Genomic DNA, 25,969 nt, shown 5'->3' with positions numbered 1-25,969 from the left:
GATAGCTTTCGCTAATGATACCAATTATCTATCGGAGTTCTTTCATCGGTTTTCATCAGTGGCCCCCATCTGGTTTTTGTTGCCCCGAAATGGAAATACTTTTCCCATTGGTTTCTCATATTTGTATATTCGGTTTATTGGATGCACTTTGGTCCACGTGCAGATCTTTTGGGGGGGTTCTTTGGGGCTGTTGTTCTCAATCGCTTAGTAACTAAACAAATAGTAGGGGGGAGGCTTTATTTATGGATGGGGCTGTAGGTGTCTAAAGTCTAACGAGCTGTCAAAAATTTGTGTGTGTTCGTGCGATATAAAATGTCTATAAAAATGTTTGCCGTAAATCATAAAAAATGAATGAAGAATTGCAGCAGTCGAAACAGAGCGTTCCACTCATCATCCATCACTCCGCCGGTGTCTCCTCCCTCGACTTCAGGCCGACTTCAGTGGAATATGCTGTTTGATTACCTATAAGAAAGATCGGAATTGAGAGATGGATGGATGGGTGGATGGGTGGATGCATACAATAAACATTCTCGATTGCCCGAGCGCCCCCGAAATGTTTACAATTAAATAATAATAAAACGAATATCAATTAAGACGCGTGTGAAATACGTCAGAGACCCCAACGGGTTCTAAATTTAGTTGCCCGGCTAAACGATTTCCCTTTCCATTTGGGTGTGTTTAGTTTTATTCATGAATCGACGGGGGCGGTGGCTGAATCATACCTCGATCGGGTCAAAACATCCCGCCCCCGGGCGCAGGAAACGCGTTTTTCAGTAAAAAGCAAATAAAAGGAAAGGGAAACCAATAAATCGGATCGATTGATGGTGGTGGCGGCCAGAAAGAACTCACCTCGGAGCACATGGTCTTGTAGATCTCGTCGGTGTCCCAGGGTCCGCGCTCGGGCAAGGCGATGCCGCGCCTACGCAGTTCCTGCACGCAGTCTGTTAGATCGAAAATGGGCAACGGATCGATGCCGGCCTTGGCCACCTTGGCAGCTAAATACTCAACATAGTGGGTGCTAAAGAGAAGGCCCAATCTGTAGTAAAAGTCTTCCATTTGGAGGTGTATCCCCTGCTGTCTTACCGACACATGCCCGCATGCTTGTCGGGCACTTCCGTGTTGCATACGGTGTCCACCAGGCCCTGGGGCGTCTCCTTTTGGAGCGGTATGGGACAGCGGGCCATGGCTCGGGCCGTGGTCGAGCTACTCAGCTCGTCCTGGACCTGTACGGGCTCCGTGTCGAACGTGACCTTTTGCTCCTTGAGCAGGAACTGCAGCTGCAGGGGTATCTTGTCGCGCAGATAGAAGAGACAGTTGCGCGGATGATGGGCGTGCAGGCCGAGCTTGGCGCAGTACGAGGACACCTGGCACTTGGCGCCCATCATGAAGGGACGCGCACAGCCGTAGCAGAACTCGAATTTGCACTGAGTGCAGGTGAAATGCATGCAGCCGCCCCTGGAAGTGAAAAATGATGAATATATCTGCCATATCCAAGGGTAAGCGTATCCCCACCTGGCCAGCGAATAGCGGAACTTGCACTTGGGACAGTCAATGCCGTTCTGGGCCAAATGCTCTTGGACACCCTGTGCCTGCTTCTCGGGGTCGTTCTCGCGGCGCCACTCCAGGTAGGCCTCACAGCTGCTGCCCTCGTGCTGTCGCTCCCAGGGCTTGCGGCACTGGGCACATGTCACCGAGCCACAGTCCGGGCAAATCAGACGCTTCTGCTTGGGCCGGGCGAAGAAGCCCGACGAGCATTGGATGCACCACTTGAAATTGGGGTCCTGCAGGAGGGTGCGATCGCGGAGCTTGCGCTGGAAGAGCTCGTGCACATCGGTGTCGAGAATACTCTTGAGAAAGATGTCCAGATTGGAGAAGTACTCCAGGTGCTCGTCCTCGTGCTGCTGCTCGTTGCTCAGCTCTGGCAGCTTGCAGAAGGGGCAACTGCAGTCATTGATACTGCGATCGGTGATCTGTTGAATGGCATAGAAGATAAGTCCCCATAGGGTAATCCCTGAATCTCCCGCACTGACCTGCACTGTAAAATAGCTCTTGGCGCACTGCTTGCAGCATTTGTGGGTGCACTTGAGCATGGACACGATCTGGTTCATCGGGAACGTGTTCATGCACAGCTCACAGTCCTGCTGCAGCATGGCTATGGCCTGGTCCAAGTCCGAGCACTCCCTGGCCGCCCACAGGGCCACGTCCTCTTGGAACTTCATGTTCACCAAGGTGGCAGCTATCTGGGCCTCGCCAATGCTCGTCAGCGTGCCTTGCGCCACGTACTTGCGGGCCAGGACCTGCAAGGGATAGGACATCAGATCTGGTTAGATATTTTGGGGGAGAGAGGGCTCTCTCGGACTCTACACACCGCTGGATCCTCTAGGACAGGCTCCTGGACACTAGGATATGCCCGGAAGACGGGGATACTCAGCTTACGCTTTAGAAGTTCTGCCTTGAGGGGCTCCGTGGTCTGCGGATCCTCGTTTGGCTCCTCCCCATCGCTGGCCGAGGTCTCATAGTCATCGTCGGAGAAGCAGGTCTCGTGGTACTTCTTTTTGGGAATGCGAGGCTGGGAGCGTGGCTTCAGGAGTGCCGCAGCAGCCGCGGCCGCTGCTCCGCTCGTGCTGGGTCCATCTAGGTGCGGCATCGTGGAGGTCTTCGTGTTGAATCTACTGATGGCCTCGCTGATGGACTTTTTGGTGGTGGGACTGCTCTTGAGGGGCACTCGACTGGCTGTCAGGGTCGTCTGCTTCTGCAGGTACTCCTGCTGGATGCGCTTCACGGACGATATGCCCATGGGTGCGGAGAAGGACTTGGAGCGGAGTGGCTGCTTCTTTGTGCTTGGAGTGGGTTCGTTTGTGGGTTTAGGTATTTTACTGATCGTGGACTTGGCTGTCTTGGGTGTGGCACCTCCCTCAGTGTGGGCTGTGCCTGTCTTGTTAGCTGTTTTCGCTTGCTTCGGGCTTGTTACCTTTTTGGGCTCTTCCAACACGGTCTCAACGGGCAGCTCCACGGGACGGGACTCGGAATCGACTATGGGTGGTGCCGGTGCTATGGGTAGGGCGATGGGTTCTTCCACTTCTTCTGTGCGGACTTCTAGGACTATTTCAGTGGGTGGTTCGACGGGACGACTCTCGGAATCTTCTATGAGGGCAGGAGGTTGTATGGGCAGGGCCTCGACAGTGCTGGAGGGGAGTTCAGTTGCTGGCTCCTCCTCCACGGCCTCCACTTGGGGCAACATAAGACTGTTTCCTGTGGACGAAACAACCTCAGTCTCTGGGACATCATGGCTTGTGGGCGTGACTGATTGTGAGGGATCGGGGACTGGCGCTTCATGGGTGTTCGTTTTCTGTGTGTGTCCTTCCTCCTCCTCCTCCTGCTCTTCATCTTCTTCGATGATGTCCTCGATTTCGGTGCCCTCGTCACCGCTGGAGGCATCTCCCACGAAGGATGTGTGCTCGTTGTAAGTCGTGCCATCCTCCTCGTCAAAGTCGCCCTCTTCCTCGCCCTCGCTGTCGTACCACTCCTCCTCCTCGCCCTCGTCGTACTCGTCCGAATACTCATCCGAGTACTCGTCCTCGTCGGTGGACTCGAAGTCGTCCAGGCTGATCTCGTCGCGCATTTGCTTGATCAGACGCTGAGTGTCCGAAACGAGTTCGCTGAGGTTTTGCTTGGCCGGATCTCCCGAGGGGACGAACTCTTTCAGGACCATTCGGGACGTTTCCGAATGACTTGAATGCGACTCGATGCTGATGTTGCTGTTGGCCACGTCCTGTGCAGCAGAGTCCCCGCCAATCACAAGGAGTACTTCTTCTTCTGGGTTCTCTGGGGACTTGGTGTCTTCTCGCAGCGACTGTTCATCGCTGTCGCCAATGCTGTAGAGCTCTGTATCGGAGGCGGCCTCCTCGTCATGTGGTCGGGTTCCCTCGTTGCTGCTGAACTCTGGAGCATCCTCGAATATCTCATCGGACTCTACGGGACTAACTGGTGTTGTTTCTTGCTCCGAATCGATGGATTGAGCTGTTGTCTTGGGGAGTCCTGAATTCGTTGAAGCCACCTGACTTTCTTCGGTTGTTTCTTCTGCTCTTCTGCGGGTCTCTTCTTCTCTGGTAACAATCTGCTCCTGCTGAAGTGGATCTCTCTCCTCCATTTCTTCCGCTCCAGTTGGTGTGTGATTGCTGGCTCTACTTTCACTGCGCAGACTATGGGTACTGGAAGTTCTCACGGGTATCTTAGAGAACCGTTTTAGGCCACGTTTTTGATCGGCTTTAGTTGGCGTCGTAATGCGGGTTTCCTCGGCCTCTGCGGCTGTGAATTGTGGTTCGATGAGAGGTAGAGGTTTTTGTATGAGAGAAGACTCGAAAGCAAGCGATTCTTCGATATTGGTTTCAATCGTTTCCTCTGAGTTATCCTCTGCTTGAGAAGTGACGGTCAAAGCGAGGTCTTCCTCTACCGCTGTCCTTTCTTCGGGTTGATCTTTAGCTTCAATGGGTTCGAAGTTCTGCCCAAGGGTGTCTGGAGATTGAGGTACTGTTTGGGTGTGAACAATATGTTCCGATTCGGAGACCTTAACCTTTACAGCTTCGGAAATTGCTTCTATCGGGGTAATAGCTTCCTCTTGGACTGAGAGAGATATATTCGCATTCACAGTCGATTCAATCACAGCGGATTCTGAATCTGGTAGGACTTGTTCGTCTTTCTTTACTTCGATTTGTATCTCTGTTGAGATCTCACTAGAAGCATTTCCAGCCATGGGCTCTGTGGGTTGCCGAATAGCAACGATTTCTTCTTTGATTTGCACCTCTTGGCTAGCACTCTTTATTTCTCTATCTGCAGGAGTAGCATCTTTTGGGGCTTCTGTTTCTGCAGGAGTGGTATCTCTCAGGACCTCTTTGGCTTCACTTTGTTTCTGTTCAGCGTCTTTGGGAGGAAGCCGGGCCCTGTTCACAGGCCTTTGACTCTGCTCACGAGCTCGAGCCTTTTTGGATTGCTGCGATCGTTTGTTCCTTCGATTGGCTCCTTCCCGGCTCGTGCTGGGTCTGTCATCGAGGTCCACTTGGGAGAGACCCTTTTGCAAAATCGCCTTGGGGACCACCGAAGCATCTTCTTTGATTTCTTTTGCAGTTGGGGCTTCTGTCAAAGTATCTTTCAAGTGGGTTTCTTCTGTATTTGGAGGAGCAACAACAGGTGTCGCTACGTCTTCAGTCTTTACAGGGACAATTGGAGTCTCAAGTGTAGTTTCTTTTGGTGTTTCTGCAGCTTGTTCTGGCACCTCCTCTACTAGTGGCGGTGCCTCCTCATTGGGGGCTGTGTAACTCTTGTAAACAATGTGCTCGGCATCTTCCAGATCCTCGGGCTCCCACTCCGCCTCGTGCAGCCTTTCGATGCCACGATCAAACTCCAATTTGAAGTTGGCTATTTCTGTGGCATAAATAAAGTTTGTGGCAAGTTCCTCGCGTATGGAGGCTTCTCGAATGTTGGGTCTGATAAACTCCTCCATTATATATACCCCAGGATCGACAACGGGTTCTGGCACAGTCTCCGGCTCTGGTAGAGGCTCTACTTTGGCTACAGGAGGCTCCTCTTTGGGTACGGGAGGCTCCTCCTTGGGTACAGGAGGCTCCTCTTTTGGTACAGGAGGCTCCTCTCTGGTCAGAGGAGGCTCCTTTTTGGGTTCTAGCTTCTCTTTTGGAGGGGGTTCTTCTGCTTCTTCCACTGGCTCTGCAGTGGATGGGGCCTGTGGCTCTGCCTTGAGCTCTTGTTCCACCTGTTGCACAAGGTTCGGCACAATATCCTGGATATGCTGCCAGACGAAGTTCTTTACATCCTCCGTGGACTTGTCCTCGACAAGGGAGGACGATGCTAGCGGCTTCAGAGCGCTGATAGGACTCTTGGTGAGAATGCGCATGACCTCGGGATCCGTTTCGTACTCCAGATCCGGCTTGCCCTTGAAGGTCTCGAGCATGCTCTCGATGGAGCGCAGGACGTCCTGGTTTTGCTTCGCCTGGTTCTGCTCCATGTTGCCGATGAGGATCTCGAGATTCTTGAGCGTGCTGTCCTCCAGCTGGTAGGGACTGGGGGTGGCATACGTGGACTTGGCAGGGCTGCTGTGGCTGTCCTCGAAGTCGAAGGGCTGTATCTGTATCTGTGACTGTGTCTGTATTTGTGGCTGTTGCAGGCAATCCAAAGCATGAGTGTTGAGGAAATCAGTGATATCTACACGCCCCACACAAGGGAATGAGAGAGAGAGAGAGAGAGAGATGGTGTGAGTGAGACTGATTGAACGCCGATTGATTGACTCGATCTACAAACTACAAACCCGACTTGGTGTCTATGGCCGCCATGGCTCCACTCTCGTTCTCGACGCCATTCGGCGAGCCCCAGATGCGCATTAGAAATGGTTTGAGTTGTGTGCGATTCAGCTCCAGCAGCGCCTGCTCCACATTACCTTGATGCGCCGTCAGCGCATTCACGATGTCCTCCCGCAGGAAGTTCCCCTTGGAGGCCAGCTTTCGGTACTTTTGCTGCCGCTGCTGGATGCAGTCGGCCACCGCCTGCCACACGTTCCCGCTGGAGCTGCGCAGCGCCTCTCGGGCCTCGTTCTGCGAGATGCTGCCAATGGTGTTCTCTCCCCGCTCTTGGCCGTATTTCGTGGACAAGCTCTGGACGGTCTGGACCAGCTTGTGCCAGTTCTCGCGCAGCCACTGGATGGGATGGGTGTCCGGGGAGCAGTACTTGAGCGCAGCCTCCAGTTCTTCCACCGTGAATTTGTAGAGCTCCAGCTCCTTCAGAATGATGTGCATTTCGGTCTCGGGATCTCTGGCAGGCTCGTGCTTCAGATTCAGCGAAAACGAGTCATGTGGCAGGTCAAAGGGTGACGATGATTGCTGCAAGGGGGAGAAAATGTTTAGCTTGGAACACATTTGGGGGCCAGAACTTACGTGTTGCAGCATTCGTAGATCGTTTATAAAGTTGGGTCGCCTCGTGACCTGTCCCGTATTGAAAGGATCCAGGCCGTAGGATCCTCCTTCGTTGTTGGCGTATCGCAGATCATTCGCACTGCGATATCGGTCGTTCTCCTGCGGCAGTTGCGAGTTGCTGCGATAGTAGGGACGTCGTTCCATTTTGGTGCTGGGCTCCGGGGTCCTAAAGCGCTCCGGCACTGGCGGTTCCTCCTTCTTTGCGACAAATGGCAGAGCGTCGTAGGTCTGCAAGTAGGATTGTGGGATTAACCCCTTGCCAAAAGGTGTACCTTCGAGTGTTACTTGTGTGGAGATGCTCTGAGGCGGCGGCGAGGTGCCCATTTCCATCACCTCGCGGGGCTCCTTGTTCTGGGCCTGCTTGAAGACCTCCTCCGCCTGGGCCTGTATGCTCTCATCCAGAGTGTTCCAAATGTTCTCCACGGACTCTGGAAACGGTACGGGATGAGAGCTTTAGTCTTGGAAGTGGTGTGGGGTCTTAAGGGGGATTCAAAACAAACTGAAACGCAGGCTGTGGTTGTGGACTTGTTTCTGTATTTGGTTCCGTATAAATGCGCGTTAATTGCAGTTGGCTTACAGTGGATTAATGCTTTATTAGAGTGGTACATTCTAGGCTTAGTCTGGGTCTGGGTCTAGGCCTTGGTGCCCTCGAAAAATGAGATTCGCTTTTGTAGCCTACCTTTCTGGATGAAGCCCCTGGCCAGAGAGTTATCGGACTCGTTTTCCGATGACGTCTTCAGCGCTGGCTTCGGGCTGGGCTTTACGTTGTTCTGCTGTGCGGAGGAGATCTTGGAGTGGCTTGTGGACGTTGTAGAGGAGCTCTTGGTGCTGCTTGTTGCAGCTGTGGAGGTCTTGGCGTTGCTTGTGGAGTTTCTGGAGCTAGTTGTGGCCGATGTGGTGCTCTTTGAGTGGCTCGGAGCTGCTGTGGTCTTTTGGGAGTGGCTTGGAGCTGCTGTGGTCTTCTGGGAGTGGCTAGTGGCTGCTGGGGAGGTCCTGGAGCTACTGGCGGCTGTGTGGGCTGCCCTTGGGGCTGTCGAAGTGCTCGTACCACTGGTGGTTCTCTCGCTGGCTGGCTTCTGGGACTTCAACGAGGACCTGCGCACCATTTGGGCCTCCGGTTTGTTGTTATTCTTGGGCTTATTGGCCTCTGTCTTCGTTGATTTGTTTGGTGGCAATGGGGGCTTGCTAGGCGTCTTGCAGCATATCGAACAAATCTTAATGTTCGGCTCGTTCACGTACGTGCAGAACTCGCATTCCCACTCGTGATCCGGTGTCGATGGCGGCGGTCCCAGGTCATCTGCCTCCTCTTCTGCCACCTCTTCAGGTGTGGCTTGGAGTTGCTCCGGACTTTCGGCCTCTGCCTCACTCTCCGAGGCCGTGACTTCTTCCACCACTTCCTCGTACTCGGAGGCGCTCTCCTCCTGGGCTGGCAGCACTTTCGGCACCACTGCTGCGGCCTGTGTGTTCTCGTCCTTCATTTCTGGTTTCCGTTTGTGCTCGGAGGATTTCTTCGCGGACTTGTGCTGATCCTGCGCTTCCTGGAGCTTCTGCTGTATTTTGGCCTGGACCAAGGCCCGTGTGCCCGAACCCTCCGACTCCAGATCGGAGTAGATCCGACTCGTTCGGCCGGGTGCTTCCGCGGGGACTGCTTGACTTCTCTTGAGTGTCCCTTCGGCATTGCTGGCATTGGAGTCGCGCCTCTCTGGCAGCCATTCACTCTGCACAGACTTGGCAATGGATCCACGACGATCCCGCAGCTTGTGCTGCCTCGAACCATGCCTCTGATCGCCGTCGACCTCGTCGTTGGCGATGAACTGGGAGGCGCTCGACAGACGCCGCTGACGCTGCTGCGGATGGTGCTGATGGTGCTGATGGTGGGATCGCGAGGCGCTGGTCATGGCCGATCTGTTCGAAACCAGAGACCGGCGATCGTCCTGATCCGAGTCCTCATCATCGGTGAGCTCATCGTCCCCGTAGCTGCTTCGCTTCCGTCGCATGGACATGGACTTCCGGCTGGGTGTGGGCGAGGCGGCGTAGCGGGCACGGGAGGCGGCTCGAGAGGAAGTCGACGGAGGCATGCCCATGACACCTAACAGAAGATTGCATTTTATTGGTGGCACAAAGGTACTCTGTGGCCTCTGCTCACCTGGATGCATCATGGGATAGCCGCCCGGTGCTCCGGGATACATGTGCGGCACCATGCCCCTCTGCGTCATGAACACAGGTGGCGGATAGTGGGGATGATGCGGATGCTGCTGCTGTGGCATGTAGCCCGGACCCACGTTCAGCGAGAGATTCGAGTGATTGAAGTGCTGCTGGGAGCCGAACTGTGACCACTCATCGGGATGCTGGGGATGCTGTTGGTGAGCCTGGGGCCAGCCACCTCGCTGCTGATTCTGCTGGCAGCCAGTGCAGTTCAACTGCGCCATGGATTGGGCCTGCAAAGAGGGAGCGTGAGACATTGCGTATACGCCGCGTTTGCCCACCCACCTGTTGCATCCGCTGATTGGCCAGCCAGGCGGCTCCTCCTCCTCCTCCGCCTCCATTCTGTGTTGTCTCCGATGCCAGGGGCCTGCGGTTGTTCGCGTTCGAGGCGGTATTCAAATTGAACACCGAAGTGCTCATCTGACGGCGTTGGGCACCCGCTGCCTGTCGTCGTTGTTGTTGTTGTTGTTGTTGTTGTTGTTGTTGTTGGAACACCAGGGAATTCGAGTGAAAATTGTGTGAGAGATCATCCGAGAGATCGAAATGGGATGAATTCAAACCGGATGACATGCTGCCGGAACGAAAATGCGAGGGCGATGGTGAGATGTTTGACCAATGCTCGAAGCCCGATCCATTCAAAAAATGCTGTTGCTAGGGGAAGGGGGTGTGGGGCATAGGGGAATGAGCAGAGAACAGAGAACGAGAAAGAGAGAGACGAGACGAAACGAAACGAGACGATACGATACGATACATAATGAGGGAAAGGATTCAAAGACATGTACGGGATTCGTCCCTTACCTGATCATCGCCTGGATCCAGTCCCAGCGGCTGCTGCTCGGCCTTCTGCTGTCGGTATCTCTGCTGCAGGATGGCCATGCGGTCCAGCGTGGCACTGGCCTTGCTCTTGATCTTCTCCAGCTGCACGGACGGTGGCCTCTGTATGGCATCGAACACGGACTTGGGCGTGCCGGACCGGGAGGAACCACCACCCTCACTCCTTGGCGGCTCCGGCAGCGGGCGATTGTTCATCAGCTGTGGAGCGGAAGCCGGCGGAAACGGTGGTGTGGCGGCGCCTCCCCGCCAGCCGCTGTGCGTGGACTTGTGCGAGGGTGTGGGCGAGGGCGGCGGTAGCATCTGCAATAGAGGTTCGGGTGTTTTGGGTTCCAGTTCCAGAATCAAAAGTACGACTACAAGTTCTGGCTTTGGTTTGTTGGACAGGCGTGGCATTTGAGGAGTGCTGATAGATGCTGATTTGGTATTTTATTGAAGCTCTCAAAAGTGAAGATTACAAACTTGGTTCTAAAGAGTAGTAGGTGGTAGCCAGGGGCCCGGGGCCCGGGGGCCAGGGCCAGGCAGTGGCGGAGTTTTGTATGGTTTTTGTTTTTGGTTTAAGAAATCGTGCAGTGGCGTACCTGATCCTTCCGTCCCAGGAACGGTGTCAAGAGCCCCCCGCGCTTGCTGCGGCGCGGTGGCGCCACCGGTGCTGCTGGTCCACCACCACCTGGCTGCACCTTGGGTGGTATGGGCGGAATGCCCTGCTCCACGGCCTGCGGGAAACAAAGGGGAATTATCTGGTTCTCCATTGAAGGCAGGGACTAGAGCTACCTTTCGAATATGCTGCTTTCGCTTGGGATGCTTGTGGAACATGTCGTCGCAGGAGGCGCAGAAGATCTGGCCCGCGCACTCGGCACACGTCACCCACGGATTCTGGGAGCCGCACAGGGTGCACTTCAATTTGTTGTCTGTGTGGAGGGGTTACAGAATGATCCTTTACGTCTGCCATATCTATGAGATCTCCTTTACCTGGTGTCTTGGTTCGGATCATTGTGGTCTTCAGGGGTTCGTTGGAGTACTGTTGCTGCTGGTTGGAGAACTCAATGACCTCGTAGTCGGGCTCTGGCGTGGTCTTCACTTTGGGCGGCAGGGCCGGTGCCTTGGGCAGACTGCCGCCATTGCTGGCCACCCCATTTGGGGGCAGGGGCGGTGGCTTGGGGCCAATACGATCATTTGCTTCCATCTGAAAGGGTGTCTCTGGTAATTCCATGATACTTTTTTGGGCTTACTTCACTCACCACCCATGAGGGCATATTTCGAACATTTTTATTGAGTAATTGCTGTGTCGTCATCTTTTTGTCGTTGTCTTCTTGGTCGGGAGGCTGTTTCTGGCTTCTGCTTCTAATCTGTGGGTTATATAAAAGATGAATCGATCTATCTATGGGATAGAACTGTGTTGCCCCTCGTTCATAATTCTATTTATATTCCAAACCGTTCCCTGTGCCACATTCGGGACACTTCAAACGACTTCATATTCAATTAAGCAAACTGCCAACAAAATGTGTTTTACGAGCATATACTCGTACGAGTATGTATACGATTTTGAGTATATTTTTAGCTGTCTCACCCAAATTCCGGAGGCAATGTCCTAGGTGGGGAAAATGCACTTTTCGTGGGGGAACTAAACGCAGCCAGTGTTCGATTGCTAATACCCGCGAAAAGCCGCTAAATTTAGGCTAAAACATCTCTCTCGAGCGGCGAGAGAGCGAGCGAAAACAAATAATTTGGCAAAAACATTTTGTGGCTTGTTTATTTATGAAATGATGCGAAAAATTCAAAAGAGGAAAGAGGCTTTTTGGTTTTTTGAGTGGATCAATTAGAGCACGCTGTCAACGTGGCTAAGTGGCTGAAGAAGAGCGGCCAAAAGAGGCGAAAAGATAGAGAGAAAATAGAGAGAAGAACGGGAATGGGTTAAGTAAATATTTAAATGAGAGAAGCATTTGGGAGAGCTTTTTATTGTGTGTTCCCAGAGGTATATTACAATGAAACGCTCTCTTAGAAACTATTGTAAATTGCAGAAGAGAATATGCTACGAAAATCCAAAATAATAAGCAGAGAAAGTGAGAGAGAGTGAGAGAATATTTTGTAATGACGCAGGTTGCATGCGAGACCTCATAGGCTGCCAAAAATGATGGAAAATTAATTCCTATCCAGTGCATATCGTGTGTGCCTATATATTATACACATTCCTCAATCAAAAAATGCATATACCTTTTAATTAAAATTTTCGCTTATTTATGGAAAAATTTGTGTTCACATTTTTGCGTAATAAATGTGTGATTTCTAAACAAATATCAACCTTTTTCCTTCTTTAATGGTTTCATTCTATTCTTCCTTTAATTCCATTCGCTAAGGAAGGAACTTTTTACTTAAACTCTGTACTAAAAGGTCCTACAGTTCTCTTTTAAATCCATCCATCTTTGCGGTGTTTGAATTTTTTAAAAAGATTTTGTGGGTATATTCCAAATTTCAAGTATGAGGAAGTGTCCTCCAGGCCTGAAACACATTTTGGTCTCGTGGACAATACATTCATTTTGTCGCACAGTGAAGCAATTAATTTCGTTACAAAACATTCGCCCAAGAAAAACACGAGAAACGTTCACTACATGCGCACATCGCGTATACGCAACGTTGCCGGGGTTCGTTCTTGCAATTCGGTATCTCTCGCACTATTTATAAAATCCTCTGCAGTTTTTGTCCATACTTCTCGGCCGAAAATGTGTCACACTCTGAGATAGATATATTTATGAAAGCCGCCTGCAGGCACTGGGCACTGGCTTGGTGGTTGGGGCATGAGATCACACATCCCATCCCATCACACCTTCGCCATTCATGTGGTGGATGCCCTGGGAGGCAGCCACCGAATACACACACACATACACGCACAAAGCACACACCACACTGACACACACAGCCGCACAGTCCCGCAGAGAAAATGAAATAAAAGTTTTTTATTTTTATGGGAGGAACTATTTTTAAACATTTCTTTGGCTTGCCTAAATTTGCGTTTGTTTTACGAGTGTGTTGCATTTGAGATTTTCTTTTATTTTTTGGTAGGATTCAAAGTTGGAAAAGTAACTAACAGAAAATATACAAATATTGATGTTTGTGCGTATGGGGAATAATCGTTTTTAATTATTTATTTTTGTTTATTGAAATAGTTCGAAATCGTGCCTTGAACTTTTGTGTTTAAATTTAGGCAGGTTTTCATTCGTATTTATAGCACACTTTTCTTCACTGCGATTCCCCGACTTTCCGACTTTCCGATTCTGCTATTGAACTCTTGGGTATTGTTTGGCTTTTTCTGCGTATCGGAGGATATGATAGAGAGATCTCACTTACATAATTCGATTTCACTTGACGCGTCTTGCCGCACTCAAAACTGCCACTGCCAGCTGGTACCACATGAATATACTATATATATAAGGTATAGTAGGGATATGTACGTATATATATATTTTTATTGGTCTGTACCGCTGCTCGACATGAAATATTTTTGCTACGGTCTCGTTCGGCGATCGTCTCCCAACAAACTGAAATCTCTATAAAATTCTAAACAACATTTTTACTGCAGGCCAGGCCAGGCAGACAGGCCGCAAGTTGTCGTCGGTCTCTGGGTCTCCGTTCGAGTAGGAAGAAGTCAACTCAACGCAGAATTTTATTCTCATTTTGTCTGGCAGCTTCCCGCCTTGGCTCTCTCTTGTGTCTCTTGTCTTTCCCCATCTATTTTCAGTATTTTCGCGTTGTCTTATAAATACATCACATCGTATCGCATCGGTATGGTAGGAGTATAGAAGATCGCGTGTGTTGTGTGATCAAATCTGCTTCTATATTATTTTATTTTATTTTATTTTACTTTTTGTTGTAGGCTTCTTATAATTTATTACCTGTTGCTGAGAGTTTCCTGTATTTTGAGTGAATGAAATAGGGTTGTAACCGTCTAACGATTTTCCATATTAAATATTTGATCGAAAAGCCAATGATTCATAGTTCATGCACCCCCAAAAGCCTACCCTTAATCGTTCATCGGGACACACCCCAAAAGCCGCAATAATATTATGATTATGATTTATTCCAAACAACAATCCACTGGGATCTCCTGCCAGGCAGCAGCCAGCAGCCAGCCACACTCATACGCTTGGAAATTTACCTCCAAAAGGGCAACCTTGAATATTTCTGAATATATAGCCCAACCAACCATAAGAATAAATTACGAAGTCTTATAGGAGATGCAAGATGGAAGAAATGGGAGCACCAGAATAATAAGCACCACCTGCTGTCTGTGGGAGATGGTGCAAATCAAAAGACCATTAGCTGATGGAATATTGTATGCTATTATGGGGATACTTAATTGAAGACACCCCGTGGCAGGTCCACGTGGGGGTCCACGTGTCTGTCCGTAGGGAGAAACAATGGCAGGCATTGGCCAACAAATGGTCTGAATGTACTCTTAAATGCATAATCAATTGACTGTGACACGAGTTAAAGTTCGGTAATTGCACGCACGCAGCTTTTTGGGGGTATATAACACCCCCAACACGCCCACGCATTCACCTTGTCCAGCGTCTACCCAATGACCTTGACTGTCGGATGACGTCGAAGCCGGCATGGCATGCGGCTGCGTCTACAGCTGATTCTGCACCGGCAAAATGTAGAAGCTCTCTCCTGCGAGAGAAAGCTCTTTCCTAGTACTGTGTAGAAGTAATGTACAGTGCTTTTCGCATAAGAGAAATCTGTGTAATGTCATGTAGATGCGGTGTAGATACGAGGGATTTTTCTTCGCCACGGTTTTCTGTTGATCTTTTTTTTTAAACATTGCTTTAGTCAAAATATAACAAATGGGAGTACTTAAAAGTAGTTAATCTCTTAGAAAATGTATTCATCAATGGTATAAAACTATGTGGGCAGAGCTAAGAGTCTCAGTTAGCCGGCATTATTCAACGGAATATCAAAATCGAGGAATATGAGGGCTGAGAGGTTAACCCAATGTCGACCAGTGGGGTATCAAAATAGTCTCCACGAAAGTTATGAATCTTGAAGAGTTTAAGCGCAGTTTAGGTAAACGATATCGTGGGCTTTTCTTGAGCAAAGATGAAGGATAGGATGGACCTAGAAGAGTAATTATTATTATTATCGTTTGTATTATTTTCGGCGGCTTAACTCAACTTGTTATCCACTTAAAATAAAGGGGGCATAAGTGGGCTAAGTAGTTTTTTCATCGGTATGCTTACGGTATATTTTGAGAATGAGACCGGTATAGTCGCGAACGATGCAAAACAAAGCTCCGTTGCAGGCGATGGACGCGCGTGGCAGAAGAACAAATTAAGTTTTCCACCTGCCACTCCCACAACCCGTTGCGTGTGCAAAAGGGGCGTGTGAGTGCACGAGTGTGTGTGCCTGTATGTGCAAAGGGAAATGGAAAATGTAATATCCCGCTCGGGTGCTCAAAAGAAAGAATATATGCAAAATATAATACAAAAAGTGAAAGAAGTGCCTTTATGATTTAACGATTTTCGCGTCAGTATATTGCAGGCAGCAATGCAAATGATGATGATTCCAGAATACATAATTCCATTTCAAAATACATAATACATATATAACCAACAGTTTGTAGAAAGAAATCTCTAAGAGATGATAAAAGTTATATTAATGTTGCTTAAATAAACTTTAAATCAAAAAAAGCTACGTACCTTGGAAAATAGAAAGATATAAGTGTTGCCTATAGTCAAAATATCAATTATCAAGAAAACTTTAGAGGATACAATACATTTAATAATGAAAATCAAAAAAGAACCCACATAAATCTTCCTTGTTCCATATAAAATGCGCCAAAAAGTGCAGCATCAGCTGAGCAGAAAGTTCACCTTCACCCAATGAACACGGCCATACGACATCGTACCACTAACACACATACTACGAGTAGTTATAAGAAGAACAAAACATATGAAAAATCGATACTAAAATCTGCAACAGCCGCGCCCACTTATCCGACAACTACTCGTGAGTCCCCATCGAAGCTACATACAAATCTGAACGAAGAAATCCAATAGGCCAAAAGCATCAAAGTGTTCGGAAACCAGGCCATACCCAGCAGGGACACTAACGTCGAGGCGGGACGCCGCAGAATGGTGGATGCCAAACCGCCGCCCGCCCCCACACCGGGAGCGGTGCCGGTAACACCTCCGCCTCTGGCCGCCTTTGCCGGTGAGCGATCCAAAATCAAATTGTTCATGGAGCGAACGCCCAGCATTGGGGCCCTCAAGTCCAAGTTTCTCACAGTACTGGGCAACAGCAATGAGCTGCTCAACGGAATATCAAATAAGGTACGTACGATGGATGGACTCCTACAAGAGCGGAGAACGTGAGTCACGATCAGGGGTCAAGAATGTCGTATAACATAGAACCAAAGACAGTTTGGTACACGATGTACCTGAAATTTATGGTCATTACACCTACTACTTATATTGTCTTTGATACAATCCATGCCAAAGATCAATAAATTGTCATCGAATAGTTCCTCCTAATATACATAGCTCCAATTCACGACCCCCTGACACGCACATCTCTAGGCGGCAAACTGGGTTAGCCTTGGTAATGAACGATGGGGAAAGGAGGTAATTGAGGGTGGTTCGGAGGTGGTTCGGAGGTGGTTTGGAGGTTGTGGCTGTTGCAGATTGTACATAGGTTCTGTCTATGCTGCAAAAGCGACTGACACTTTGATAGTTTTCTGCTGTGCTGTACTGTTTGCTCTTGTTGTTTCCGCTTTGCCGCCGCCGCCGCCACCGCTCCCGCTGCAATCGTTTGACCTTCACTTTGTGGCATCGAGCTGGTTGGGGGTTGGCTTTTGGGCTGAGAGGTGTGAAGGCTGTGGTCGCCGCTTGCGTTGGGATTGAGGCAAGGACTGACAGGAGGCACACGCTCAGCTGTTTCCATTGTACTTGACTTTCTCTGAGCTGTGCCCTGCAGCCTCGTCCTTGATTGAAATTAATTATATATTCACCAGAGCACCAGACGAGTGAGTAAGTGGGGAAAATGGGAAAACGAGTGCTAACTGGGTGCCAAGTCTGTTTACCGTTTGTCGGTTCCGTTAATTACTTATGCACCCCATGCCATCCATCTTCCTCATTAAGGCCGAGTATTTCCTAGACTTGACCTCAGTCTTTTTTACGGTTTACTTCTTCGGCAACAACCTTGATCTATATATCCTCTGTTCTAGTTATTCTGTTTAGGAATGCTTTAATCTATCTAATTTACATTTAATCTTTTTGAATGTCTACAATTTGTTTACAATTTTATTGAAGGCAGATTATGTTGGGCAGCAAAAGACAGATAGGAGGATAGATCAGGAGATATCCATATATCAATTTTCATACTTGTTTTAAAAATTTAAAAGCCTGGAGCCACTTTCCACTGAAAAAATCGTGTACCATAAAAATGTATGGACGTTACTCATCTTATTACTTTATGATTATGACTTAATAGGCATGATTGTAGCTTGTATTGAATTAAATGTCTACCCAAATATAGATCCAATATAGAATTGGGTATGTTAGGTTAGGTTAGGTTCAGGCGGTAGCCTGGGGGAGTGATGAAACCCTCCCAAGCTCACTTGGACCTGTAGAAGGTCCGTTGTGGTGCCGCATGGGCGTGTGCCCCTTCCCAGTGCCTAAAAACCGTGGAGAATCAGGCTGTTGCAAATTAAGGGCAGTCCCATCCGGAGGCTTGGATGAATCTGGACAAGGTCCCCGGTTTGATTTCGGACAGGTCCGAAATGTCTGTGAGGAAAGCGGTCCCGAGAATACGAAGACGACGATTTCCAAGGGCCGGGCAGTGGCAGAAGAAGTGGGGGACCGATTCCTCCTCTTCCTCGTCGCGACAACTCCTGCAGAAGTCGTTATGAGGGATTGACAGTCTAGAGGCATGAGTGCCGATCTGCCAGTGTCCCGTAATGGCTCGAGTAACTGCAGAGCACTGTGCTCTGCTGAGCCTATACAGCTCGGCTGAGCGCTTCTTCGATCGATATGGCCATATCAATCTTCAGATTTTACAGGAAACGGTTTGCTGCCATCTCCTATTGGCATTTTGCTCGAACAATTCGTGCGTGAGGAGCCTGCACGTATCCAGAGGCATCGCTACCTGCTTCCTCTCCATAAGGAGAGGAATTGTAGTACCCTGCCTTGCTAGCTCGTCGGCGGCGTCGTTCCCCTCGATGTCCCTGTGGCCTGGGACCCATATAAGGAAGAGATCTAACTGATCTGCGATCTCGTGCAGAGACCTGCGGCAGTCATTTACAGTCGCTGAGTTCGACGATATTGAGCCTAGAGCTTTGATAGCTGCTTGGCTGTCCGAGAAGACGCACACTAAGTGCGTATCTAGAAGTAGTTTGGAGACGATGGAAATGGCCTCCTTGATGGCTACAACCTCCGCTTGGAACACACTGCAGTGGTCCGGGAGCCTGAAGCAATGACTGATGTTCAGCTCGCTGCAGTAGACTCCGCCTCCCACGCGGCCGTCTAACTTTGAGCCATCAGTGTAGAAGTGAACCGCATTTGCGGGTCCTGGTTCGCCCATCTCCCAGTCCTCCCTAAGTGGGATTGATACCTGGAAAGGCGTCGAGAGGTGATCACTAGGGACACAATAATCTGTCCTCTCCGGTAATTGCGGGTGTCTCGTCAGGATTCCCGAGTGCCCAACCGCGGACGTTTTCCACAGTCTGGCTTCTCTCATTCTGAGTGCGGAAAGTGTTGCCACTTTCTTTCCCATGAGATCTATGGGGAGGAGGTCCAGCACAGTATCCAGGGCTTCCCCTGGAGTAGTGCGTAGCCCGCCAGTTATGCATAGCTCTGCCATGCGTTGAACTCTGCTGAGTTTATTGAGGCATGTCCTTTTGTCTAAGGCTGGCCACCATACCACCGCTCCATAGAGCATGATCGGTCGTATGATGGTGGTGTAAAGCCACCGAACTATATAGGGGGTCATTCCCCATCTTAGTCCGATGGCTTTCCTGCAAGTATAGAGGGCTACTGTGGCCTTCTTTACTCTATCCTCTATGCTCAATTTCCAATCGAGCTCTCTATCGAGGATTAGACCAAGATACTTGGCGTTGTTGCTGAAGATTAGCGCTTCCCCACATAGTCTTGGGGGAATCAGTGCCGGAACTTTGTACTTCCTAGTGAAGAGCACCAGTTCCGTTTTAGACGGGTTGACGCCTAGACCGCATTTGTCTGCCCATTTTGACATCTTCATGAGTGTGCTTGTCAGGCACTCACACAGCGTCTGCGGGAATTTACCCGAGAATGCTATAGCAACATCGTCCGCATACGCCACCACGCGGCAGCCACCCCCCTCTATCTCCCGCAGCAGTTCGTTCACTGCCACGTTCCATAGGAGGGGCGAGAGGACTCTGCCCTGCGGTGTGCCTCTACTGACAAATCTGGTGGACGTTGACGTCCCCAGTGATGCCTCAACCGTCCTGCATTGTAGCATCTGATCGATCAGGCTCACCGTCCGGGAGTCAACCCCCAGGTCCGTCAGTGCACCCGTGATGGCGGTCGGGAGGATGTTATTAAAGGCGCCTTCTATGTCGAGGAAGGCTACCAGGGTGTACTCCTTTCAGTTGAGGGACGCTTCTATGATCGATGTGATCGTGTGTAGGGCCGTTTCGGTGGATCTTCCTTTCCGATAGGCATGCTGGGAGTCTAAGAATAGACTAGGCGGAATATTTACCGTGAGATGCATCCCCAAGAGCCGTTCCATCGTCTTCAGAAGGAAGGACGATAGACTTATGGGTCTGAAATCTTAGGGGGCAGTGTGCGAGGGCTTGCCTGCCTTGGGGATGAAGACGACTTTGGTATGAAGCCAGGTTTCCGGGATATATCCATGGGAGAAGATTCCCTCGTATATCCTTTTGAGCCAATTAGTGGCTTTTTGTCCAGCGTGAATCAGTTGGGCAGGGATGATGCCATCTGGTCCCGCAGACTTGTATGGTTTGAAGCTTTTTATTGCCCAGGAAATGTTCTCCTGGCTTAGCAGGTTCATGATAACACTTGAGGCAACGGAGGGAGCCGCGATGTAGTGTGGTCTGTTTTCATCGCAGCCGGGAAAGTGGGTGTTAAGGAGAAGATTTAGCGACTCATTGCTGGACGTTGTCCATGATTGGTCGGCGTTCTTCAGGTAGCCCAGAGTGGGGGTAGTCTTCGAGAGAACTTTGCGCAAGCGCGAGGCTTCCGAGTTATTCTCAATGTCGCTACAGAACTTACGCCATGAGGCGCGTTTGGCTTTCCCCAGTTCTTTATTGTAAACTGACAGACTGGCCTTGTAATCGGCCCAGTTCTGCTCAGCGTTTTCAGCCTTAGCTTTATTGAAGAGTCTTCGGGAGGCTTTCCGGAGTTCCCTCAGTTTCGGATTCCACCATTCAGGTTTCTTCCGGCCTCTGCTCTTGCTAGAGGGGCAGGATTTATCGAGCGCCTCATTGCAGGCGTCGGTAAATAGTTTAACAAGATGAGTCGTGGCTTCCCTGGAGATCTCCTCCTCTGGTGGAGTCTCAGGGAGAACACGACAGAGGTTGTCTGAGTACCGAGCCCAGTTTGTCCGCCTAAGGTTCCGAAATTGAGCTGGTCTCGGTAGTGAAAAAGAGAATACGGTTTCCACGTACCTGTGGTCCGAGAAGGAGTGCTCTTCCAGGACCCTCCAGGATACGATGTTCCCGTGTAACTCATGAGAGGCAAGTGTGAGGTCCAGGACCTCCTTGCGGTTTTTAATAATGAAGGTGGGACCCCTATTTAAAAGGACCATCTGAGTGGTCAGTAAATAGTTGAAAAGGTACTCACCCCTTTCGTTGGTGTCAGTGCTTCCCCACTGGCAGTGGTGTGCATTGGCGTCGCACCCTACGATTAGGCCGGTGTCCTTGGCCTCGCAGTCTGTGATTAGCGCCCTGAGCGCCTGTGGAGGGGGGTCTGGTTGGTCGTGACCCATGTACGTGGAGCAGACTCTCAGTGAGCACCCCTGGCCTTCGAGGCTCACTGCTGTTTGGTCTTCATTGCTGAAATTTGGGAGCAAAAATAAGTGCAGATCTCTTTTTGCAAGGATGCAGGTGCGAGTTTTACCTGCGGAGTCAGCTACGTATAGCTTATAGTCAGGAGTCCTCAGACCAGAGACCCTGTTTCCGAGGATCCAGGGCTCCTGAATGAGGACTATGTCGGCTCCACCCTTGGCTAGGTGGAGCAGGAGAGCAGCGCATGCTGCCTTACAATGGTGGAGGTTTATCTGCAGGAGTATCAGTGACATTCCTGAGGTTCACCTCCACCATTGTCCTGTCGTGGTCGCTCTCCGAAGAGTCCAACTCCTCCGCGACCCCGATGTGCTTGAGATCCCTAGTGAGATCGCTCACGTCTGACACGTAACCATCTAGGATGTCATCCGACACCACTGATGCCACGTCTGACACCGCAGGCTTGATCTCCATGCTAGGGATCTCCGGGGGCTCCAGGTCTGGCTCGACCGTCGGTTGCATGCCTTTGGAGTCGGACTTGTACGGTACTACGACTACCTTCTTGTAGCCGTAGTCCACAGCGCCCTCCGTGTCGTGGAGAAGTCTGACCGACTCCTCGTTCAGGACGAGGATGATTTGGCGCCTCTGCCCGTTGCTCTCCTCTACCTTGGCCACCTTCCAATCGGCTGTGGGAAGGTGGGGGTTGCAGACCTGCAGAATCCGGAGAATCTTATCCGGCTCTGCAGGCTTCGCCGAGACCCACGCTCTGGCCCTCGGCTTGCTGGGGATGTCCTCCCACTTCACGACCTCCAGCTGGGCTCCTGGGTAGACCTCCTTGAGCGATGCCACCGCCTTCGCGTAGAGGGCCGCCGAGCGAGCATCTTGGCAGGCGATGGCTTTCACCCTGCCTTGGTGCCACCCGGCGTCCTCACACTTGGGCGGTGGTCCTCCATTCTCCTCAAACTCCTGGAGGAAACGGTCTTGGAGCTCGTTTTCCACGAGGTGTCACTTGTCCCTAGGGATCTGCCCGTCTTTAGAGCCCCTGTCTAGGACTCCAATCAGGGTTTTTCCCCTCGCCACCTCGGCAAACGAGCGGTTGCTCAGTGTCTTCGTCCTCTTGGCCTGTTGGACTTGTGTGGCGGTGTCCTCCGCCGAGCGTTGCCGCTTGCTTGGGGCCTTGGCTGTGGCCTTGCCAGCTTTGGCTGGCTGGTAGTCGGGCAGGACTGTCTTGGGCCATCGCCGCGATTCGATTCCCTGGGCAGACGCCAGGAACACCGGGTCGTCGTTGCCCAGGATGAAGGCCGCACGTCTTTTGTCTTGGAACTTGGGCCTATCTTTCGAGGCAGAGGCGCCGCCTGCCGGGGTTGTCAAGGGGTTCCCGGTCCCAAGGGGTCCGCCAGGCGCGATATCGCTCTGCATGGTGGCCCCCCGGTAACCGGGTCGCCCTTGGGGCCCCCCGACGTGGATTGGCCCGATTGGCTTTTCGGTCCTCTCCTCACAGCGCCTGCTGCCTCGAGACGGTGGACCGACTTAGTCTCCTTCCCCGTCTTTTTGGGCACTGGTTTCCCAGATGCGTTTGTAGAGGGATGGTCTTTTCGCTCCGGCACTTTAGGAGGAGTGCCGTGCTCCTTTGCGGTGTTTTTTGTTTTAATATTTAAATTTGGCATATTTGATCCCACGAGTAGGCGGGAAGGGGTTAGTCGCCCGGGGCATAGCCCGCGTGCCCCGGGAAGCCTTATTAAAACTGGAGGTCGGCAGGTATCCAGAGTCCGCATATAATCGACCGAGCACCCCCTCGGCCATGCATCCCTCGGCATATGACAGTGTCACCTTGGATTGGGGTTATTTCACTGAGAGTTTTCTTCTCTCCGCCCGACTACAATTAGCCAGCATCCTGGCAGAGACATGACCGTACCAGGACCTGTTTCCAGCCGCCCTCACGGGGAGAGTATAGTCGCACTTCCGCCGGTGTGTACAGTTACGGCGGGTGCCGGTTCGCTCGTGCCCACCTGTATCCTATGACGCGGAGCACAGTCGCCTTGGATCCAGGGCAAGCCATGAACCCGAGGCGCCTGTGCCCCGTTCCGAGTCTACAGTTGTGACGAGCCGACCCGACATCCGTTTATCCCCCTGTAGCACCCGACGGCTGACGGCCTAGAATTGGGTATACTCGCAAATCTATGTTCAAGTTTCTGAAGAAAGGTCTCTCGTATTTCCAGTTGACTTTGAGCTGCAGCAGCAGCGATTCGGATTACTGTGATGACGATGAGGACATCCCCAAGTGTGAGTAGAGCCTATAAATTATCGTTCTATATCTCTATATCATGTAATACTTTCCGCAGTTGATGAGACGATTGACTACACAAAAATCGATTTTGAGGGACGTCGGGTGAAGGCTCGCCGTGCCCATGAGGAGATCATCTCGGGTCGCTACAGACAACCCAATCTGGCGCCACGTAAGATATAGTAGAACTTCAATGGGAAACTATGCATTGCAGAACTCTAGTCCAACACTTAGGTCCCCGCATGGAGCCCACTCGGGGCCGTCATGGGGCTCAGAAACGAGGGGCGGCTGCTGGGCAGCAGCGTTCCAACTCGGCTTCGTCCAGCAGCTCTGGGGGCAGCAGCAGCGACGAGAGCAGCTCCATATCGCTGCCCGAGAATGCGGCAGCGGCAGCGGCGGGGGCGGGGGCGGCAGCAGCACCACGCTCCCACGATGTGAGTAGCACCACGCGCTCGGATTCCATTGAGAGCCGCAACTCGGGAGGCTACGAGCGGCCCAGGGCCATTGCCGGAGCCCGGCGCAGTGAGATGGACGTGCAGAAGGACATGCAACGCATTATAGAACTGCTGGAGGCCAATCCGCCCCACATCGATGTGCAGCCGCCCACAGAAGGGGGAGGAGACGGCGGCGGCGGCGGTGGCGGCGGCGGCGGCGGGGGAGGTGGCGCTGGCTCGGTCAACCGTCAGCCCTGGGGAGCCGGCAGCAACTCGATGCGATTGCCACCGCGCAGTCGCACTTCCAATAGCAGCACCCTGACCAGCCTGCGGGATGAGGTGGACCAGGTGCTGGCCAGTCCCAGCGTTGAGTCCACCGACTGGCGGCACTTTATCCGCTCCGAGTCGCAGAATTCGGTGCCCTCGTGGGCCTCCTCCATCAGTCTGGACTGCCGCGCCGGGGAGGAGCCCGTCAAGGAGTTCATGAGGCTCTTCACCGAGCTGCTGTTCTACAATACTGCGTGCGTCAACCTGGAGCTGAAGTCGGAGTTCGGGGTCCTGCTCCGCCTGGAGATCGGTCGTCTCTGGTTCACGCGCTTCCTCACTGAGCAGCGCAACAAAACGAAGCGTCTCGAATCGGTCACCTTCCACGGACTGCCCCAGTACTTTGCCTTGGCCCTGTTCGAGTGTGGGGAATGCGAGGACTTTGGCCCGGCATCGGTGCTCATGAATCTCTGTTTTCTCTTCTACCACGAAGGTGAGTCCTGAAGGAAACCCAAATCAAAGAAACCTCCAATTTACAGTCACTTTTGCAGTTGAAGTTCCTGGCTGCGATCCCTATCGCGAGTACCTGTTTCTCTCCCTACGGCAGCAGCCCATCTGGCATCAGCTACACTTCTGGGACACTGTCCTCTGGGACGCCATGCAGGCGGATCGGGAGCATCGCCTCGCCAACGTACAGCGGCGCCAGCAGAGACGTCAGCAAAAGAAGCAGCAGCGCCTCTCCATCCCAGGAACAGAGGCAGCTCAAACGCCAGCTCTAACGGGGACCACAGCACCGGAAACTGCAGATAAATCCGTGCGCAAGCATGGACCCGATTCCTCATCCAGCTCCTCGCATCAGGGCGCAAACTCGGGGTATCCTCCTGCGACCCGAAGGCCAAGCAAATTGAGTCCCGGACAGCCGCCGGTGCTGGGTAAAGAACACGAGGACACTGTATTCCGGCATCTGGGGTGAGTTTTTCGGATGATAGCTCCCAACATTATTGTCCGATATCCCCTCACCTTCAGGGCCCTGACCTGCAACATGCATTCGCTGGGCACACCCAAGGAATTGTGCATCGACTTTCTCAAAAGACATGCTCAGGGCCACGAACTATCCAAGGGTAAAAGAATAAATCATCTGATTCAATCGTAGTTGTGTCTACAATCTCATACACTTTCCAGATAAAGCAAAGCTTATCCGAGACAATGTCCATCGCATGTACCATGAGACGGAACTCTGGGGCGCACGATAAGCCAAGGTAAGCCCATCTATCTTTCCTTATATATCGTACGAGTGTATTTAGATCACATTTCTTTGCCTCTCGACAGCTCTTACTTTTCCTCAAGTACCTAATGAAAGCGTTTCACACTTCGTCTCCTCCAAAGCTAAACCTTTTTCTGTCTCAAGACAACTCCAAAGCTAATCCTAACTTAAAGTAGCTAAGCAAACAGTCAAGTTTCAAGTTTTCGTTTGAAAGTTTTCAGTTTTTCGGATGCTTTTGGTGTTCTGCAACTGATTTTGATTTGCAATTTCGTCATTTTTTGTTTCAAGTTCGATATAAAACTTAATATCTCTAGACATATCGAGAGATAGAGGCAAGCCATATCCCTTATTTTAAATAAAGTCGCAGGTTCCATTCGAAATAAGTTTTGGGTTTTAGCCAGTTGCAGTAATGCCATCAATGAAATGAATACAATACTAATATATACATGTATATCCATAAATTGTGATAATAATATTTTGTGATTACTTTATCTAGATATAAATGTAAATTAAATCTATGAAAGTACTATAATCGTATATGTCTACCAAACAAAAAACCAAAGAAATGCAACAATACCTTAACTATCCAACCTTCGCAGCAACAACAAAAGCATTCCATTGTTACAAATCAAGATCCAATAACTATGCAATATTCTGTCTCTAATGTAAGAAAGAATATTTCGAAAATATGTTATTAAATTCGTACTAATAAAA

The 25,969-nt window shown here is 50.9% G+C and overlaps 2 protein-coding genes across 9 annotated transcripts; one reads left to right on the top strand and one right to left on the bottom strand.

The window, feature by feature from the left end:
* Positions 1–107: 107 nt before the first annotated feature.
* On the bottom strand, positions 108–13,652 carry LOC108163831 (titin). 7 transcript variants are annotated; one of them, XM_017299332.2, is made up of 19 exons: positions 13,494–13,652; positions 13,362–13,433; positions 11,258–11,365; positions 10,989–11,202; positions 10,791–10,927; positions 10,598–10,732; positions 9,984–10,319; positions 9,471–9,836; positions 9,127–9,418; positions 7,660–9,069; positions 7,266–7,408; positions 6,942–7,208; positions 6,320–6,887; positions 2,369–6,216; positions 2,031–2,297; positions 1,513–1,970; positions 1,084–1,455; positions 850–1,018; positions 108–462 (listed from the first exon to the last, which is right to left on the bottom strand). In XM_017299332.2, exons 3-19 carry the CDS (start codon positions 11,309–11,311, stop codon positions 427–429), a joined length of 9,072 nt encoding a protein of 3,023 aa, XP_017154821.1. In that variant the 5' UTR covers positions 11,312–11,365; positions 13,362–13,433; positions 13,494–13,652; the 3' UTR covers positions 108–426. The 7 variants fall into 7 exon arrangements, with proteins under 7 accessions (XP_017154821.1, XP_033249190.1, XP_017154824.1 ...); XM_033393299.1 differs by having other exon boundaries at positions 6,449–6,887; positions 13,362–13,652; XM_017299335.2 differs by having other exon boundaries at positions 9,471–9,830; positions 13,362–13,652.
* Positions 13,653–15,275: 1,623 nt separating this feature from the next.
* Positions 15,276–25,383, top strand: LOC108162931. 2 transcript variants are annotated; one of them, XM_033394141.1, is made up of 8 exons: positions 15,276–16,342; positions 23,229–23,292; positions 23,352–23,465; positions 23,516–24,484; positions 24,543–24,960; positions 25,018–25,112; positions 25,174–25,250; positions 25,321–25,383. In XM_033394141.1, the coding sequence occupies exons 1-7, from the start codon at positions 16,145–16,147 to the stop codon at positions 25,242–25,244; spliced, it is 1,929 nt and encodes a 642-aa protein (XP_033250032.1). In that variant the 5' UTR covers positions 15,276–16,144; the 3' UTR covers positions 25,245–25,250; positions 25,321–25,383. The 2 variants fall into 2 exon arrangements, with proteins under 2 accessions (XP_033250032.1, XP_017153402.1); XM_017297913.2 differs by having other exon boundaries at positions 15,277–16,342; positions 23,528–24,484.
* Positions 25,384–25,969: the final 586 nt, after the last annotated feature.

Source organism: Drosophila miranda, chromosome 4, assembly GCF_003369915.1.
Source record: "Drosophila miranda strain MSH22 chromosome 4, D.miranda_PacBio2.1, whole genome shotgun sequence".
NCBI classification, from domain to species: domain Eukaryota; kingdom Metazoa; phylum Arthropoda; class Insecta; order Diptera; family Drosophilidae; genus Drosophila; species Drosophila miranda.
Note: the sequence above shows the minus strand (reverse complement) of the source record. Positions and strands in the feature narration are given on the sequence as shown.

Bases quoted from the DNA above. Each gene is read 5' to 3' on its own strand.
- LOC108163831 (XM_017299332.2), bottom strand. From the start codon at position 11,311: ATGACGACACAGCAATTACTCAATAAAAATGTTCGAAATATGCCCTCA. The intron at 10,733-10,790 runs GTAGCTCTAGTC...TGTTTCCCGCAG, and splicing joins GAAAGCAGCATATTCGAAAG to GCCGTGGAGCAGGGCATTCC. The intron at 6,888-6,941 runs GTAAGTTCTGGC...TCCCCCTTGCAG, and splicing joins ATCTACGAATGCTGCAACAC to CAATCATCGTCACCCTTTGA.
- LOC108162931 (XM_033394141.1), top strand. From the start codon at position 16,145: ATGGTGGATGCCAAACCGCCGCCCGCCCCCACACCGGGAGCGGTGCCG. The intron at 24,961-25,017 runs GTGAGTTTTTCG...CCTCACCTTCAG, and splicing joins ACTGTATTCCGGCATCTGGG to GGCCCTGACCTGCAACATGC. The intron at 25,113-25,173 runs GTAAAAGAATAA...TACACTTTCCAG, and splicing joins GGGCCACGAACTATCCAAGG to ATAAAGCAAAGCTTATCCGA.